This window comes from Manduca sexta, unplaced genomic scaffold (genome assembly GCF_014839805.1).
Source record: "Manduca sexta isolate Smith_Timp_Sample1 unplaced genomic scaffold, JHU_Msex_v1.0 HiC_scaffold_2767, whole genome shotgun sequence".
In the NCBI taxonomy this organism is placed as follows: domain Eukaryota; kingdom Metazoa; phylum Arthropoda; class Insecta; order Lepidoptera; family Sphingidae; genus Manduca; species Manduca sexta.
In genome coordinates, this window is record NW_023593764.1 from 1 (window position 1) to 20,066 (window position 20,066).

The 20,066-nt window shown below is 35.3% G+C and overlaps 1 protein-coding gene across 1 annotated transcript; it reads left to right on the top strand.

Moving 5' to 3' along the window:
* Positions 1–7,327: 7,327 nt before the first annotated feature.
* Positions 7,328–19,643, top strand: LOC119192414 (protein FAM135A-like). Its single transcript, XM_037446227.1, has 3 exons — positions 7,328–7,782; positions 17,816–18,033; positions 19,393–19,643. Exons 1-3 carry the CDS (start codon positions 7,706–7,708, stop codon positions 19,641–19,643), a joined length of 546 nt encoding a protein of 181 aa, XP_037302124.1. The 5' UTR covers positions 7,328–7,705.
* The last annotated feature ends 423 nt before the right edge of the window (positions 19,644–20,066 follow it).

Consider the following 20,066-nt stretch of genomic DNA (forward strand, 5'->3'; position numbering starts at 1 on the left):
TATCTTCCATGTAGAGCTATAGTCTAAAATATGATGATTACAAATGCTGAAAACAAGATGCCGGATCAACGTCAAATTTATTTGACATGTGAAGCTGTCAATCTCCTAAAAATCACTACGAGCATGTTTAAATGAATGATTCGTCAGTATTTAAAAATACGATATACGTTTTATTTTCATGTGAAAGTCACCTCGCAATAAAACTTTCACATAAACAAATAGGGCTCTAACAATAAACTTTTATTAAACTAGCAATATAAACACAAGATCAAATATCAGATACATCTATGCATTTGTTCGACTCGCCTCCTCATTTCCTGAACATCTACAATTTGCCTATAAGCCGTCGTATTACCAGCACTCTGGTCTGCCGATCCATATCCGATATACGTGATAAAATAAACCTTAACGTTGTTATTTAAGGCACATATTTGTCTTGATTCCGTAGAAAACGTATCATTTAACTTGTCGACGGCTTATCGTTATTAATTTCTTTTTGCAGATAACGGCATATAGTTACTAAAATAGTATAATGTAATTTGTGTTGTAGAAGCTTTTGCTCGATATTTTATGAGTATTTAAAATCATGATTTCAATACTACACCTTTAAAGGTTGCAGTTTAAAATATGTAATATTAATTTCACCATAGATTATCTTTATTTTTTTATTGCTTACAACTCTGAACTGAAGTGGGTTTCTGATAATAATTTTGTTACGTAAGTCCCTGCACGCAATACCTTCATTAAGTCTTAAATTATGTTTATAATGGTACCAATTGGGATCAATTTCAAACTATAGCAATTGGCAAAGGGTGAAATTCAGCTGTAGGTAATAACTAATATCGTAAACTATTCTTTAGATATGAATAACATAGCATCGTTTTAAACATATGTTTATATACTATTAAAATAGATAAAAAGACGTGGCCAACCATTATTCAATTGAAAAGGTATAAATCATAAAATGAAAAAAGAAATGCGAATCCTAAACAATAATTACAAATCGCAATTCAAACTATCATACTAACCCCAAATGTTTTAAAGCATGTTACATTTACGTTGAAATTGCACCAATGTAACATGGACTCAACCGAAATGAGAAAGAAATTACAAATTTCGCATTTGATGAGATTTTTAACGAGGGCCAAAGGCAACACCGCTGGAAAAGCTCCAATTAATTCGCGTTAAAGGCTGCGTTTGATATTCCTTCAAATTACTTCATTCTACACTGTTTGTTGATTGCAGAACAAACATTTTATAACTCGGATTGTGCAATTCAATTAAGAGGAAAGTTTTTCTAGTGGCTCCAATTCATTGTTCATCGAACCCATGTTTTCAAATGCACGATATTGATTAACAAATAGCGATAGAATTCTTTAGGTGGAATTTGATATAGTAACCTCGGAAGTTGCTATTTCTACGCTAGCCTACCATAGATTAACAGACTCTTCATTTTCTTCTTTGTGTATATGAATAAGTCTCCAGCCTTTATTTCTCCCCACCAGCCCCTTCAGAACTAAAGTTAGCTTAAAAACCTTGTCGAGATCTTCAGATCTTTACATCCATTGTCCGCCAGCCTTTGTCAAATATCTTCACCTAAACTGAAGTATATATTCGTCTTCATTCATTTTATTTAAAATGCCGTTTATGCAGAATATTCCGCAGACCACAACTCTTTAATTACGACTGCTGATGCAAAACCGGACGGTATTATGCCTCGTCTTCCGTAAATGCGAGCTCATCTATAGCTCTCGGAAGCAAATCTCTTGCAGTGATTAAATTTGCCATTGTTCCCGGTCGAGAAATAAATGAGCGCAAAACTAAAAGGAACAAACTAAATGCAGCGCTCCTAATTATAACCTTTGACGAGGCAACCCCATTTCCCACTCGTTAGCCGCCCTTGTAGTGTTTTGCGCGATTTATACACGCGTGCGGAGTATGTGCAATTACAGGATTCATTATGGAGTCGTTGTTACGAATTCTTGGTTTGTAATATTTTATAATGCGCATTTGTACGTAATTCGGCTTTCATGGATGTAATTACAAACGAGAAAATGAACAAAATTGATGGCTAAATAAAATGTATATGTAAATAATTGCAACTTTAAATATAGAATGAACGATTTCATTTAATCTTACGGATCTATGCTATTAAGTAGCTACTTCGATATCACAACAAATGCCATCTTTAATGCGTATAGTAATATAAATAACATATAAGTCTGGATAGGAAACAGATCACAACTTATTAACTTTAACCATCATTACAGGTATAATACACTAAAACGAAAATTCTGTAGATCTTATTAAACCAGAAATCATCAATGCAATAATATTTTCCACTCAAGAAAGAAGAATCATAATTTACGTCTCAAACACGTCTACGAAAAGGCTATGCAACAAATATGACCAAGCAGTTAAACACGCTAGGAAAACCCAAAAAGTTTATACCTCACACTTGCGACGGGGACCTATAAAAGTGATTGTAGCATCGCATCGGGGTGGCAAAAACGTAAAAAGCAAAAGGGAGCAAAAAGCATGAGGTGTGGTTAGTGCAAAACGATATCTAAGGTATTATTCTATTTTCAGCTGCCTTTATTACTTTTCCGTTTACAGATCTCTTTAGCAAGTGATATTGTATATGTGACTGTAATCGACTATTGCATAAAATCTACTGTTATTTTCTCTTTTTGTATCTCAGTTAGATTTTGTGCAAACTAAATGAGTAATCAATTGACAATTAATATTTTTATCGGCAAATATATGTTTCGAGTCTGATTATTGAGAAGTTCAGATTACTGAAGAAAAGAAGAAGTTATTAATATATTAATTTAAGACCAAATCTAAATGTAACACATTTTTTTACATTTACAGACAGACATCGAATACATATTCATGTACGGTGATAACATTATCAACAAATCAAATTGAAAACAAAAGAGTACGAAAAACAGTATCAGAATAACGATGTTCCTATTGCTCCCATTTCGTTTGTTCAGCGTGTGCTACATTTACCTCTTCCACCCTTTTACCTCTTTAGAGCAGGCGTTGCAAGTAAACTCGTGTCGAGCTCAAAGGACCACCTCGGCTGAGCGTATAAACTTCTGACAGCTCGCATTTCAACAAATTCTCCAACTTGGTTTAAATAGTTTCGAGTGTGTTTTGATGGTATGGTATTTTAGTGCATCTGATGTGGTGTTGTAGCCGAAATATTCCAGACCGACTGCGCGTAAATCTCTAACAAAATTTACGTTTAAACAAAATGGCGATTAGAATGTGATTTTATGTAGAATTACATAAAAGTGTTTATAAGCCCATAAGAAGGGATATCAAAAATTTATTTGATTTGAATGTACCTAAAAATTAAGTAGAAACTAGAGATTCCCCCTCAGTAGTAGAGGAGGCCCGTGCTCAGCAGTGGGCAAGTATATAATACAGGGCTGATATTATTATTATTATTATTAGAGATTACGACTTTAATTTACCATTTTAAAAACGATGTGGTTTAATGAAACAACACTTGAAACATCTAAATAAAATATTTTCTTACATTCGTCGCTAGGTTCCAGCAGGCGGTTCAGTTAATTACACGTTAAGCCGAAATTTATGCCAATTGTTAAAAAGATTGAAACCTTTCCCGAAATAAATCCCTTAGCTTAGTGGCCCAAATACCATAATCCGCTTATGCACCGCAATACATATAATGTATCGACTTTCCTCTAATGCGCTATAGATACTAGCTTTCAATCTAACATGATATTATTTAATCAGATTAAAAACCGAACATATTATCACCTAATTTATTTAGAGACAGTGCAGATTCCTAATTAATTCAATATTTTTTTATCTCTTTCAATATTTCTAGAGGTTAACTACAAATAAACTTGCAAAGCACAATTACCTTAAATACGTAATTAAGATATTGTGAGCGTGTTTATTTGAAACAACTCTATTAAAAGTAATATAAGAAAAGGTGGATTTTCCGAAGAGACTAAATATTATATAAAAATGGATATCGCGTGGGCACTTCCGTTAAATGCTTATTCAGTTAGATAACTATATTAAACCAAAGTTATATTACTTCCTCAACCTACATAATACGGCATGCGGATATTCCTAAAGGTCACTATCAAATAAATAAAGTAAGTAGTAAATTATAACGTGAAATAAGATTTTACACGATAACTGTTGACGTCTGTGTCATCATTATGAATGGAAAAGATATGATATTAATCCAATAATTGCGAATTTCTTTTATTGTCTTTTTATTTTAATTAGTGCTCTTAAAAAATATACGCGAAGGATAAACAATAGCATCAGGGCTTGTTTCACAAGTTTAAAGTAAATTTTATTTGACAGTTGTCGTATTCAACAGGTAATGTAGATAGTATTCATAACAATTTATTAGGGAACATAAATAAGAGAGTGACTTTTATATTTATTAATATGACGAATAGAATTTACTCAGAAGTTGTGCAACAGGCTCTTAGCCTCGTGTCAAACATATTGTCTCCAATAAATATTTAAAATCTCATCCGAAATAGCACGGCCTAAAACGTAAAATCACTAAAATATTCAAGACGAAAATAGGCGAAGCTCCTATGAGTAGAAATACGAATGTTTGTTCTTTTGCGAGCGGCAAGCAATACGCTGAGTGGTATATTTGTACATGCATTGTTCCCGTTACGCCAGCACCAACCATTGTCATAGTCGCGAACTAACATTTCCTTTTTCGTTTTATGTTGTGTCGTAAGAAATCAATAACCGACATGGTCATTTTATGCTGCAACCTTTATCATGTTCTCTAGGTTGATATATTTTATTGTAAATAATTGGTATTTTGAGCCATGTGTCTATTTTGAAAAGGAGGCTTTCATCCTATTTAGTAGAGCAGGTGATTTAGTATGATTAATTCTGAAATTAATGCCTATATACCAACTAATACTAGGTTTACTTGCACCCTCGCCCGAGTGAATATCCTTTCCCGTTAGAAAAGTCCCTAAAACACAATACGACCCCAGCGACATCTATTTAAAAGTCAGATAAAAAACTCTATTTTATCCCATGGTAGCAAATTACCAGGACCAAAAGTAGCCTATGATATGGACTTTTATTAAAATGGAACTCTTTTCCTTTAGATACCTATATTGATAGGATGAAATTATTGCTTTTAGGTGTAAATTAAGTTTTATATTGCACTATCAATTACCTGTTACGGGTTAAATATGAATGTAATGATATAATTATAATTCGAACCCCGAGATCCCACAGTTCAAGCATAGCAAAAAGTTTTATTCTGGAGTTGTAAAACACCTTGTTACTTTGAAAGCTGAGAGAGAAATTTTCATCGAAATAATACTTTTCAAAGAGGAAACGGTGTACATAAATATTTATCGCAGCTATATTTCACTGTTGTAAGCTAGATCCAAGATAAAAATTCTAACACATTGTTCTATGCATTAAAATAGTATCTTTCCCCATGAATGCATTGAACTAATAGCGCTTATATTTATGTATTTTTTTAATTTATTGTTAATTTAAACTTGAATGGCATAGATGTAATTGGCAGAGCTGCGTGATAACAGATTTTTGTACAGCATGAAGGGACTTGGCTTGAGCGGCTATGTCATAAAATATCGTCGTGAATTAGCAGTTTTGTTTTATACAATTACTTGGATTACCAATAAAATCTTCCACCCGTTCCGAATTCTCGTACCTATTCCATAATGCGCAAAGAAAATGCGAGTGTCTTGTTTTATAGCTTGTTTTAGTCTGCAAGCTACACGCCGTTTTTTCCTCATCTTTAAGGTAGTTTTTGACTTCCGCGCTGTCTAAACTTCACCGACGATGTGTTCCTTTGTATTGTCCCTTTTCCTACGATGGATCGCGTCTGCAAAGTTCGGCTCCCATTACGAAAGTCGGCGTCGCAAAGTGGGCAGGTACGAAGATGAAGCATTTTGTAAAATGAGACACAACCACTCAAAAAATACTACCCTTCCCCTCATATTTCCCTGTTTGACATCTTTACTATATAAGACATAATATAGCAGTTCAATATCACCTCGGGGTGTTCCGAAAGCCCCAAATAAAGTCGCGCAATCAAAGTTATTGAAAGAGTCCTTCCGAAGACCGTGTTCCTCAGACGCCTCCATTGAACCCTCCGAACCCTACAGGCGATTATCGACCATCCCAAACTCGAACTATGACCTTTTGCCGGGAAACCTGCAATTAAATTTCCATTGCTGTCGGAGAGCCAAATTGTTGTTAATAAATTCCCGAATCTGAACGTTTTTCATAGGAATGTCAAGATGCTCTTATATTGCCTGTTTCGTTTTATCCGTGGGACGAATTTTATTACAATACCGTATAGATACCATTGTCAAACATTTGTTACTCAAGTGTGAAATGTCATTGGAATTGAGACGTGTGATTACTTTTTTATTAAAAGATATTGTAACTTATTTCACTCGCAGCACCACTTGAATGAAAATCCTTTGCCGTGGATTTATCTAAGATAAAACGTCTATAATATCTTACAAGTGGTCTTGATAGATCAAACCCTAGATTACCAGGAGTTTGTTTAACAAATATCTTAAATATTTGTATTTATAACGTTATTGGTATTATAATTGTCTACAACAACACGGGCATTCCAATTGTATCGTATCCGATTTATTTGCTTAGATGGTTTTCAGTCATAACATGAGTTTTATTTATTTTTTACGCCCACTCAAAATAATCGCGATGCCCATTACAATTGATATACAATTAAATATAAGCGCAAACTAATATTCATACAAGAAAAATAATATTATTAAAGTCAATAAATAATTCACGTATTCCATGCCTTTTTTACAATTTTGAAATCGTAGTAAACGATTAAAATGCGTCAACAAGCTGATTCACAGCAGTTAATGACATAGAGTTGTGATACCAAAATACATTAAATCTCGCTTTTGAAATGTCACCCCAAATAACATCCCCCTAGGCATTCATAAAATGGCGTCATCGGTACAGACTTATTATAGAAGCTGGTGCTATCGGCAGGTACTAGAAAGGTTACGTCTGCGAGGGCGACACCGGCGGTGGCGGCGGCGGTGGCGGCGCGCGGCCGGGGGTCGACACACGCGGCCTCCCCCCTGACCTTTACAGTCTCCCGCGGGAGAGCGTAATCGCGCCGCATCACCACGCGGCGACACATCCCTGAAACGGTCTCATAACATCGCCGAGCGCTCCTCTCGAGTGCGGATTAGTGCTTTATTGCGAGCGCACCTGTCTAGGTGGGCGAGCGGCGCACTACTGCTGCAGGCGGACGGCGCGACGGCTGCGTACCAAGTGCGCATGCGTGCCGGCCGCTATTAAAAAATGAATTCCTGGTTCCCGCACTGTGAGCTGTACGTTCATCGGCGCCGCCACGTTCGCGTCGCTATTTTTGCGCGGTGAGACCGGGACCGCGCCCGAGCCGAGCGACGAGCGGCTCGAGGGGTAGCCAGCGGAGTAGCGCAGCGGCGGCGGGTGTGGTCGCGAGTGCGGTGCGGTGCAGTGCGGTGCAGTGCAGTGGCAGTGCGAGCGTGCCGGGCACGTGCGTCGGGCAGCGGCGGGCAGCGGCGGCCGGGCGATGCGGTCGGCGCGCTGCTAGCACCCGCGACATGGCGCGCCGCGCTGCCAGCGCCCGCGCCCGCGCCCGCGCCACCACACACGCACCATGAGCGACCTGCAGGCCACATTCGAGTTCTCCGTGGAACTCTACAAGTTCTACAATGTCGACCTCTTCCAGAGAGGGTGAGATTATAGATAACAATTCTGTTATCAGTCCATCTCTCGTGGAAATTCACGGCCGTTACGAACTCGTATTGATAATAGATAACCTACATGCGTACCTATATTGATTGATTGCTACAATAGTAAAACAGCAAAGCTTGGTAAAATAGTCAATGCAAAAAGTCTCTATTATTCAAATTACTATTATTTATCGTTGAATATACATTATGCATCAAACAAGGGAACATCCTTGGAATCCTTTTAGCCGCATGAAACACGACCAAATAAGCAACGATGCCGTAAAACATTTGCGCAATAAATCTTCGCTGACAGGCTGGAGTTTTAGCGGATTCTCGCGTGCTATGTGATATCTATTGTGTAAGTATTTACTTGCCATTAGCCTAGCCTCGCAGTTACATAATGTCATATTAACAATGGAGATCCTCGGCTGGTGTCAGGTCGCGTTCACGAGGCCGGGTTGTTGTGTGACGTCAAACTGTCACAACTAGTTACCGAGTGTTTGTAGGGGAACTAGTTCCTTGGGGTCGTGTCAGGAACCAGATCTGTTGTTCGATATTTGGATTGAACACGAGATGCCCGTAATGCCTACGGTAAGAAGGGCGAAAAACGCAATACATAACAAACTAGCAGGCGTTACTAGAATTGTATTGCTTTAGGAACTCCAGTCTTATGATATCTAAATAACAAGGTTCATTTTTATAAGGGCTTGTCTCACAAATAATGATTTTTATCAAGTTAAATGTCCCGTATCCATACACTAAAAACAGAAAATCTTTAATTTAAATTCATATTATCCACTTCAAGCTTGTAATAAACATTACTATTGGTTACTTTGAGTGCCTCGACTATCACTGTGGTTTTGATAACCAGTTACTTAGATAATCGATTCTTATCATTAGCAAATAATTCTTTAAATTTTTGGATGATCATCATAGATTTAACGAATAGTCGTTTAACTCCGTTCTTAATCATGTTTTCATTGATTCAAATACGCTTTTCATTCATGTGCATTTCTTGATAAACCTAAAAGTTATATTTATACCCATAAATACCATTTCTAGATAAAAAAAAATGTATCGGAGTCTAAAACTAAATGATACGTCAATAAATATTGAGTACATCTATCATTATCATTATTCCAGCTATCCACGTCACTATGTTTCCAATATCCTGATGGAACCTCAATTAATTACTTTAAAAGTATCCTACCAATAGTCTGTTCGCCAATAATTTCAATTAGTGAAATTAAAGTCTATTATTTCCGCCCTATGCCATTTGCTCGTGCACGCACCGGCAGTCGCGCAATTTGCACACCCTTCAATTAATATCGCTGGCCTGTTCGAACTGACTTGTAGACGCCGGCTTGATTGGCAATTAATCAATTTTACGCTGTTTATTTATTATTTCGGCTACAATTGAATGGAGATATTTGAAAAAATATATATCATACTGATTGTAGATGGCAGTTGACGCAGATAGGAGTTTGTTTCTTCTCATCACGGGGAAATGTTTTGGGATCTGAAAATATCTTAAAGTTAAAAGAATTTAAGGATTTCTTATGTTTACGTGAATGTTAGACATTGAAATTAAACTAATTTTCGGATTCTGTCGCAGTTAGTATTTTTATTTTTCTCCCGACGCTTCGAAGACTTTTCAGCCTTCATGGTCCGCCCCCATGACCATGCATGTAGCACCAATAAATCAGAATAACCACGAGATAATGTCGTAAAAATGGGACTTGTTTTGAGCACCTGGTTGTTGCATTTCGAACATTGATCCTTTTAAAGTCTTTCATCACTTACAACTTGCTCGTTTCAACAAATAACTATAGCAAAACGACATGTTACAGAAGTTTTAAAAAGTAATAAGACAATTTTATTTTGTTACGCACTGATTGTTATTTTATTATTATTTCACCTTTCATCAGCTTCGCCTATAACGGCAACACCAAGTCTTATTTCTCATTCACTTTTTATTACAAAATATTTTAACTCCCCTGGAGTCAGTTCATACATTATGGCATCAGTACAATCGTTGAAATAAAAACTAAAAACTATTTAAACGGATTTTATCGCGGTTTTTTATATTATTATTTTCTCCCGACGTTTCGAAGACTGCAAAGAAGGCTGCAAAGTCTTCGAAACGTCGGGAGTTTAATACAAAACCGCGATGTCCGTTTAAATATTAGTTTCAATGTCTACTCGCGTAAACATAAGAAATCATTATCAGTACAATCACTCGATTTTCTACCCTCGTAACATGTGGCGTCCGAGTCCAGGTTGAAAACGTCATATCAAAACATGGGCGTATATAATATTTTTTTCTGAGTTTTGACAGAAAAGTCTTTCTTTCTGTAATTATCAAATAGGGCCTGAATTCGCTTTGCCCTTAAATGAAAAAGAGCATCTTTTTGGCTATTAAGACCATAAGGCGGTTCTTACACTTATGAAATAAATCTCACTTATGAGAAAAAGTTGTATGTAGAGACACACAACAAACAAATTAGGTATCATAAAATGCATTATCATCATTTCACTCATATGTATTACACACAGTATTAATATAAGGACTGGACTGATGATCAACACGCTAAAAATGTCCAGATTTTTTGGCAGAAAGGGTCATTATTATTTAGTAATATCTTGCCGAAATTTTATATCACACTTTCAGAGAAGTCGCTTCTGACTTTAAATTCTCTTTGCTTCTGACAACTGACTTCAACAATTAAAATCATGAGTAACATACAGAAAATGTTCACTCAAGATTTGATGAACCTATTAAGCTATAATTCTTTGAATATTACACTAGATCCTCAAATGAAATCGTTGTAAGCTGCGACAATTTTATCCTTTAGATCAAACCCAAAAGGAATTCTCCAAAAAGACATTCTTGTTCCACCAATATAGCCATTATATCATGTCTTATAAGAAACAATTTCCCTAAAAGCTCCTAGAACCGAAACCAATAACTTACATCGCCGTTCCTTGTATCGCTTTTGTCTTTATGCCAATCGAGCATGCTCCTTTCGCGTCCTAGTTTGATCTTGCAAACGGGTCACCACTTTATCTTTGTGAAAATTCGTGAATGTGGAACAAAGCATCGGCTACTTTATCTTTTCTTACATAAATTGGTATTTCTGGCTTGTTGTCTTAAGAAATGGTAGAGCTAATTTTATTGTACTTAATTGGAAATATATTATGTTTCACATAGTTTTAACTTAACATATATTCCATTAATCTTTTGCTTCTTTCTTTATAATCAAATGGTTAGAGAATTAATTGTATGTACTAGATTCGATAGCTGTCCTAGGTTACATACAACTCTCGAGACTAGCCAGCGCCTGGTGGTACTCGTCTGTCCTCACGACTGGCCGTAAACAATAGCAACATCGCTCGAACTTTGAATAATAAAAATCCTGTGTGGCACTGCTTTTTTGTTGTCATCCTGGTAAATTAGTTGTTAGTAGTTGGATATTATGAGGAATAACCTCATAATATCCAATAATTAGACAGGCTACAATGTTTTTTCCTTTGTCTTATGCTATGTGCATGTTGTATTCAGTTCCATCCGACTGCCGTACCTTGTGATACCTATTTATGTTTCTAGGCATTTATAAGCAATTTTTCTTTATTCGGAATTTAAAAAGTAAACAATATTCAAAATTTGAATTTTGACTAAAAAAAAACCATATCAAGTCAATCATAAAATGCAATTACGTACCTACGTGTAAACAATATTCTAATTTGAGGAAAAATATTTTTAAACGAAAACAACTTCACAAACAAAATCATGGTGTCGGAAACAGACATGTTTACTCAAACAGAAACCGTAATGCTTAACCCAACTAATGCCAAGATTTTTTTGTATTATTTTGCTAATAGATACAGTCACCCGCAAAAATAGGTGAACAAATTCATAACTCGAAACGCTTGCACACAGTAACTTCAATCCAAATATTATTTTTTCTTTATCTAAAATGAAGTTAGCCCTGTGAAATTTATTTTAGTGAAGTAATAACAATATTCGATATAGACGCAAAATTAAAAAAAAACTATTTGTTCAGCTACTTTTGTGGTTGACTATATCTATTTGTGGTACTAGAGTTTGGCCTACAATTCTTCTACGTAGAAGATATAAAAATGGAAGTATTAATAATATACTGCCCACTGATAAGCACGGGCCTTTACTATTAAGATGGTTTCGGCTTTAGTCCACCTCGCTGGCTTGTATGCCGGTTTCACGGTGTTTTTCCTGAATCGTTAAAGCAAGCGATAATTCACAAAAAATACACATAACTTTAGAAAAGTCAGAGGTGCGTGTCCTTTAATTTTAAACCTGCGTACATTCGTTTCGTTAGTCCGTTCTACTCCCAACTAGGCTATCGTCTCTTTCTATAATTTAACAGGAAATATGTTTTTGGTATAATTATTACTAGACTTTAATCTCTATCTCCATTTTTAAATTTACCCTCTACCACAGCAGTAAATTCTTTTAACGATTACCTGTTCAAACAAGCAAACATTCTTAGAAAATTGGTTTCAGTTCAGTGACCTCGAAACAGCCCACTTGCCAGTAACGAGCAAGAGTTTGGAACCACCACCAAAAGTAGGACAGCACATTTTGTTGGAACGAGTATTCTTACATCTAAGTACTCCGCGCCAGGTCTACCAAGTACTAATCAATTTGCCCGATCCTTGGCATCATTACGATTGGTATCATCACAAAAATTGCTATGTATTCCCTTTTTTTTAGTTGGTTGAATAACATGTTTATTACCTAATGATTTTATTTATTTTATTGGATCGCCAGTGGGTACATTAAGAGCAAAAGAAAGCAAACACTCAAATCAAACTACCCAGTTACAACTAACATGAAATATTTAAAAGATTACATTCCTGTCTAGTGTTTTAGTAGGTAGATTTCATATCATCTCTATAAGAACGATCGCGATGTCTATTTCTGCCGCAAATGAACATTCAACGCAGTACTAGTATTAGTTTTAACTAACCTAGGGCGAAAAGCACATAATAGTGATATATTTATTTATTTATTTAATAAGGTTCACCAACAGCACACATACATATCCTTAAGTCTAAAAAACATCGTAAGTAAACAATTGGCTGAAGCATGCCATTTACAGGCATACTCAACATTCACAAAATAGTTATAATTATGAGTAATCTATACATATTATAGAACAAAGCCGCCTTTTCTGTCTGTCTATATGTTATCGATTATCTCAAAATCTACTGAACGGATTTTTATGAATTTTGGTATGGAGATAGTTTAAAACCCTGGGAAGGTTATAGGCTACTTTATATCCCGGGTAAATATATAGCGGGACTTTTATCGCGGAAAACTCCATCACATTTGCCGCGAGCAAAAGCTATTTATAATTGTAAGTATGAAAATAAACTGTGCAATATCCTTATTAAATTGATCATTACGAGTGTATTAACGCCACGATCGCTTTTTATCTTTTACACTTTTACTCCAGAATTCTTGATAGTTGAATAGGACCTTGCAGTTAAGTCGGTATGTCTGTGCTGTAGGTATACTTTAAAACAAAATGTGACGTTGATTATGGGTAAACTTCATGCATATAAAAGGTGAATGACCTACACATCTTGCTGTATCAAGACAATGTTTCAAAAACGCCAGCTCTTTACGGATGTCCTATTAATGCCTCATTTCCTACATTCTACTGGTAACACTTAGGCTAATTTTAAATGAATCTAGGACATAAACTATTCTTATATTTGTTAAAAGGATAGCTGATAGATATCTGAAATTTGTTTTGGTTTCCCACGTATGTAACAGCTTACGTCTGCAAGCAAGGTCGTGGTTAGGTCTAAAATTATCTAACCTTTGCGTTTACAGTGTTTACTCCGCCAGCGTTTACTACACTGCATTCGGGTTACTCAAAAATAATAAACATGTGCAGTTTTATGGGCTTCATAACGTGTCGGTGGATTTTTTGGGTTTAAACTAATGCATTTGACTAAACACTTTAGGTCTGTTATTACTCAATGATTTCTTATGTTTACGCGAATGTTAGATTATTTAAACTACTTTTCGGATTTTATTGCGATTTTATATTTTAATTTTGTCCCAACGTTTCGAAGATTTTGGAGCCTTTGTGGTCACGGGGCGGATTGAAGTGTTGGTCATCCTCAGTCACCTAAAATAAAAACGGTAAAACCGAAAAAAATGATTAATTTTAATGTCCGTTATTACTGTTATATATTATTGGAGTTAGTTACAATGTAACAACTAGTTATTGTCCTGATTACAGAATATACGTCAACCCATAATTTTAAATAAATGTATGGTTTTTTATTCCCGTGGCGTAGGGATTGTGATAAATTAATACCCATTGGTATTATTCGTCATGATACAATTTACGTTCAGCAAATATAAGTTTTTAAAAGACACTACACTACTTTGTTATTAACAGTTGCTGAAGTTGTCCAAGCAACTGTCGGTTTCGTTATAGCAGCAGTGTAGTGATTACTGGTAATAAGTTTCCCGTGTCTGCGCGGTGCCTTAGTTACACTGATTTTAGTCGTTCAATAGCAATGATAGAAATTAACTTGTTTTCAGCAATACGAATATTAAACACGAAATAATTTCGCGGTAATGGCCCAGTGACAACGAATCTTTCAAGACGAATGTAAAATTAAAATACGACAACGCCTACGCATGTCGCCGTATCGTGACCCACTTTTAATTTCAACTACATTCCTCATATATTTTGCAATATAAAAATAAAACACATATTCCGCTACTTCATAATCATATCGTTTTATTTTCGCGCTATTATCTTGCCATTAAATTAAATTGCTATTTCAAAATTTGCCTCATGAATCTATATGTATTATTATTTAACGCATACTATTCTTCACATTGTTTTAGTGAAATGTGTGAATCATATTTACACCTTAAATTATTATAGACATCTAGTGATATCTCATGTTTTTCTATTTGACCTTCAAATTTATAAGAAAAAGTTAATCCTGTAAATTAGAGGGCTTCAAGCACTCCACCTTACTCTTGTTAACAGGATTGTAAGATTTCCTTACATATCAACTGAGTGAATATCTTACATAAGTATAAATATTATTGTTTCTCCATCGTCGCGAATATTAATTCCACTATTATGGAACTGCTCTAATCAGCAATAAAAAAAAACAATTGTAATTTTTCTCATTTCTGTGTATCATGTACTGTAATTTATACCTTAAACTGATTTTGAAAAGAGCAACACTTGCTTTTTTGCCCATTCTTCTCTGATGAAAACTGCTTTCCAAACTTGTGGTAGAGGTAATATTGACGGAATCTAAATAATGTATAACATTTTACAGGTTCCAATAAATTATTTCATTTCATTGTAAATCGCAACATTAAAATATAATCTAAAACGATGTTTCTTGTCTTTCTATAGGTCGGTGTTAGCCTAAACTAAAGCTCTACATATAGTAAATGTCTATATCCAAATACTTCTTTTAAAATGAAACTCTGCGATTTTATAACAGTGGACGCGTAAAATCAATCGGAATGGAATCGGCTGGATTGCGAAGGATTCTTGCGCAGTCTGGAATACCGCAACGGGTAAAAAGATTTACAAAAATACCTACGATGCTAGCATTCCATTACTAAAATGTAATAAAATCTACTGAGGCTTTTGGAAATAAAATGAAATTGTTAAATGAATACATTTTGGTTGTATTGTAAATAAGCTCGGGTGGTATTTGGCCATGTATAGGGATAATTGGCAGAATCTAAGAAAGACGTTGCCCAGGGTTCTGTACCTACGATGAAGGACATCTAAAAATAAATGAATACTGTGAACTCTACCATAAGCATCAATAACTACAGCTATGATCCTGCTGCTAGGCATAGGCCTATCTTATCACGCATTTGCTACGGTCCTGTGCTAGTTTCGTTTTGGATTGACCCGCTTTATTAGGTCATCGACCAATCTTGTCGCCGCACGCCCAATTCTACACTCGTCCTTGTGCTTTGTCCACTTGGGCTTGAGTTTGTCTATTAATTCCGATGGTATTATATGCTGGTCAATTGCATTTGAATCCCATACTGAAAGTACTACATCCCGAATAGGGCTCGATTTTGGAATTTATATCGAATGTTAAAATCTCTACAACACTACCAAATGCGAACAAATTGCATTCACATGCCGAAAATAAAAAATTACCAAATTTCTATATTAAGGAGTACAATCTTGAAATTGATAGGGAATAATAATTTATGTTTACGCAAATGTTAGACATTGAAACAAAACTATTTACGAATTTTATCGTAGTTATTTATCTTTTTTTTCAATTGGGAATGTAAAATTGGGAATGTAAATTTGTCTCCAACTCTCACTTTTAAAAGGTCTCATGGATCAATATTCCTGTCTCAGTGCTGTTGTCTATTGGGCAGGACGCATAAGATGATGAGCCAAGTATTCAAATGTGGAATTTTAACCATCCGAACACTATCTAACCAAGCCTTACTTGCCTGTCAATCTCTATGTCTTAATAATTCATGGTCAAAATTAAATATTCTTTAAACAGGTAGCATATTATAATTTCCAAATATTAAATTATTCCCAATTATATGGTAACATTAATCTAAGAAATTTCATAATGTTCTTTAAAATCAATAATGAAATTAAATGCTTTATTCAACACGTAGGCGATCATAGTTGCGCTAATGGTAACTCCAAGGTACATGAGAATATTCAATTATTACTTAATTAATACAGACATTTTATATTGGACATAAAATAAATGAACTCAATGTAACTCTATGTAACATTTATTCTTCTTCGTGTGCATGCTTCGCCTACAAATTGTGACAACAATTAAATTAAGACAATAATTAACTGTTACAGTCATTACTAATTTTTATTGTTTATCATGTTGGTGATCCTTAAATAAAACAAATTAATAAAATAAATAAATGAAAGAGTACAAAGGAAACAAAGAAGCCAGATCGGATTGGCAGAAAAGAAGATATAAATCAATATTTCGATTGTCCTCCGCGGTTCTCTGAATGTAAGTTAACAATAATCATGGATCTTGTTTTATTTATAATTATAATCTTTACAGTGTTAAAATGCACGAAAATATATAAATTAATTAAGATATATTGCAATTCCCACTGTATTTGATATCATCTAACAGTTATTATTTTACCAGGATTCAAAAAGTTTGTTTAAGATTTTTAAAGTATAAATCTAATTCGATGAATACGTATACACATATATTAAGAGACGACAACTATTTTTGATCCAAATGCATCGACTGGACCTATTATTAGCCGGCCAGACCTAGTTCTAAACGTAGATAGATACTTCAGATATAACCGTAACAAGTACCTATGACATTTACAATTCCCTACATTCTGATTTCCTATTCACAACTATATATTACATACATAGAATTGGAGGGTAACCTTTTTCGGGCTGAATTTTATTACCGACCTCTTTTCTCCCCTTCAAAGGGAGCCTTTACTGCTTTATAGAGGATATTGTGTAGGTGACTATTTAAATTGGATACAACAGGAAATAATAAATTACTCTTTTAAATGATTTTATCCTTTCCAATAACCTTAATAGGGAAATAGGATGCTAAATGTGTTTTATTGATGTAACGTTTGCAATAACGGCTTGGGAAGCAAAAGTTCAGAGCAGCTGATTATAATATGAATGGCAGACTCATGTCAGGCTTTAGTTCTCATTGGGTGTTCTTAATTAATATTTAAAATTAATATGACTTAATAGTCATATTGTTTTTATAAGAGTATGGCAAAGTGTCCCCTTGCATCTGATGGTTAGTGGATTGGGGTTCAATATAAAGTCGACTGACGAGAGATGAGTAAACCTTCGGACACAATTATGCTCGCCTGTTGGTACCGGGTATACACAGGCTGATCCCGGAACGTGACACACTTACGTGGGCCACCTTGTGTACCATGGTCGCTATCTAGACTTTCTTTTATATTATCATTATTAAATTTTTTGCAGGCTTTACCAAATTCGCGTGGGTCTCCGCGTGTCACCCAAGGTGCCGGTTCACATCGAGGCGTCAGTGTCCAGCAGTAATGGGGCAGCGAGAACCGGCCGGCCCGCCGCCAATGCCTCGCTCATCGGTGGCCTTGCGGCTTCCAGGGCCTTCCAGATAATGTACAGGAACGAGGAGGTCACGCTAAGAGACATCGTACATTTTAGAGCTCATTTGCTAGGTGAGTTAATTTGTAAAAACACTTGCCTTAAGTACGTAGTACATATATATCGATGGCTTAAATGTAGAAATGTGGTGATTCAATCTGTGAGTCTGTGTGATAAATAAAACCAACGAAATAGCTGGTGTCATCTGCCTTGATACAACTAGAAAAAGAACTTCAAAACAAGAACCATGGGTTTAAGTCTCACATTGAAATTTCATACACGCAAAGACATTAAACAGTAAAGTTGGTCATACACCAATGTATATTGGTTATTATCTTGTGTTTTCCTATCAATATATATATCCCTCAATAGCACTTCACTTTTAACTGGGAATCTTACTTATCCTATCCGACCCTATATGGGATAGGGGTCGGATCTTACTAGACCATGATTAAAACATAGGCTACTTTTAATCCCGATCATATGCTTCCATGGGAATTATTTGATTTTTTCATCAGATTTTTTAAATAGATTGCGCTGGCATCGTACTGTGTTTAAGGGTCTTTCGTTTCAGCAAAGGCTTTTCACGCCGACGAAGCCGCGAGCAACATCTAGAAAAGAATAAAGTAACAAATTAAAACAGCCTTGTCGAGTTTTTATAGATACCTTCATTCATATTAAGGCACTTTGAAAACTTCGTGTGTTCTTGGATATTATATTATTGTGGACATCAAATAAGATAGGGAAGGAAGAATTTTTCTCCTGCAATCTTAGTCATGTTACGAAATATAATATAAGCTACACTGCATAAAGTATGTAACATAACGGGTGTGTAAATACAAATTAAATTACACTTAATTTATTGGAAAATAATATTACTTACAGGCATTTCATTGAAATTAATAATACTATGAAAATTTAGTGAAATGCGTAGAAGAGGTCTTCTTCCGTCATTCAAAACATGCCTAAGTATATATTTTAACTATTCAACTGTATGTGAAAACATGAACATTTTACAGCTATTCGTAAAATAATTTATTATTCACATCCGAATGAAATCCATCAAAATGCTTTAAAATATTAATTGTTTGATTACTTTGATATTTACACAGTCGTGTCCACCGGATAAATCGATTTAATACGTAAGTAAATTTAGACCGACAACAGTAATGAGTTTTATTCCATTAATACACGAAGCCGATGAAGCACTGTATTACGTAGATGAATTCAATGATCTTCTATATGCATAGGTACGTACCTATCAATTTGTCCAGATTGGGTGCATGAAGCGAAAGGTTATGTTTCAAGATTTCAATAACAAGCAATATCTGTTAACGTAATCATTTTTTGTGTCGGACTTCATATTTTGTTAGCCAGACAGTAGTGGAATAACTGTATTTAGCTGATAATTCTAAATGAACTTTTGTCAACAGTTGACAGTCGAAACTTGAAAGAATCGTTAGAGCGAGCAGAATGGAGTCTTGGGGTGGAGTTGTGGTGCAGCGAGGGCGCGCAGTCGAGCACCCTGGCACCTGTCTCCTGCCGAGTGCTGAAGCTGCACTTCCAACCATCCCAGGGTCTGCATTACCACCTGCCCGTGCTCTTCGATTACTTCCACCTGTCGGCTGTCTCCATAACAATACATGCCAGTCTAGTTGCTTTGCATCAACCGTACATCAAGTAAGTAATTGTATTCGTGGAATTTTATGCCTTTGAATCATCATTCACTTTGAATCGTCTAGCACGTATCATCATACGTGCTAGACGCTTATCAATAAAGCGCCTTTACAAAATAACACCACCTAGACTTAAAATTAACTGTTAATATTATGTGATACGAGTTGCAATTACCGGCATGATTGTGCTTGTAAATATAAAAAGGTTAAATATAATAGCCTCTATTTAGATTACCTATCATAGTGAAATATTTATTATGTACCTATCACTTTTGATTCCATTCCATGTCTGTCTTTGGAAGGAAAAGTATCATGCATTACGTTCAAAGCTGGTAGAGTATTGAGGTAAAAAACCTGTTTACGAAGACCTACCTCAACTGCCATATTTCTAAGCATTGCGTACTAAAAGTGGGTCCATTAAATATTGTGAT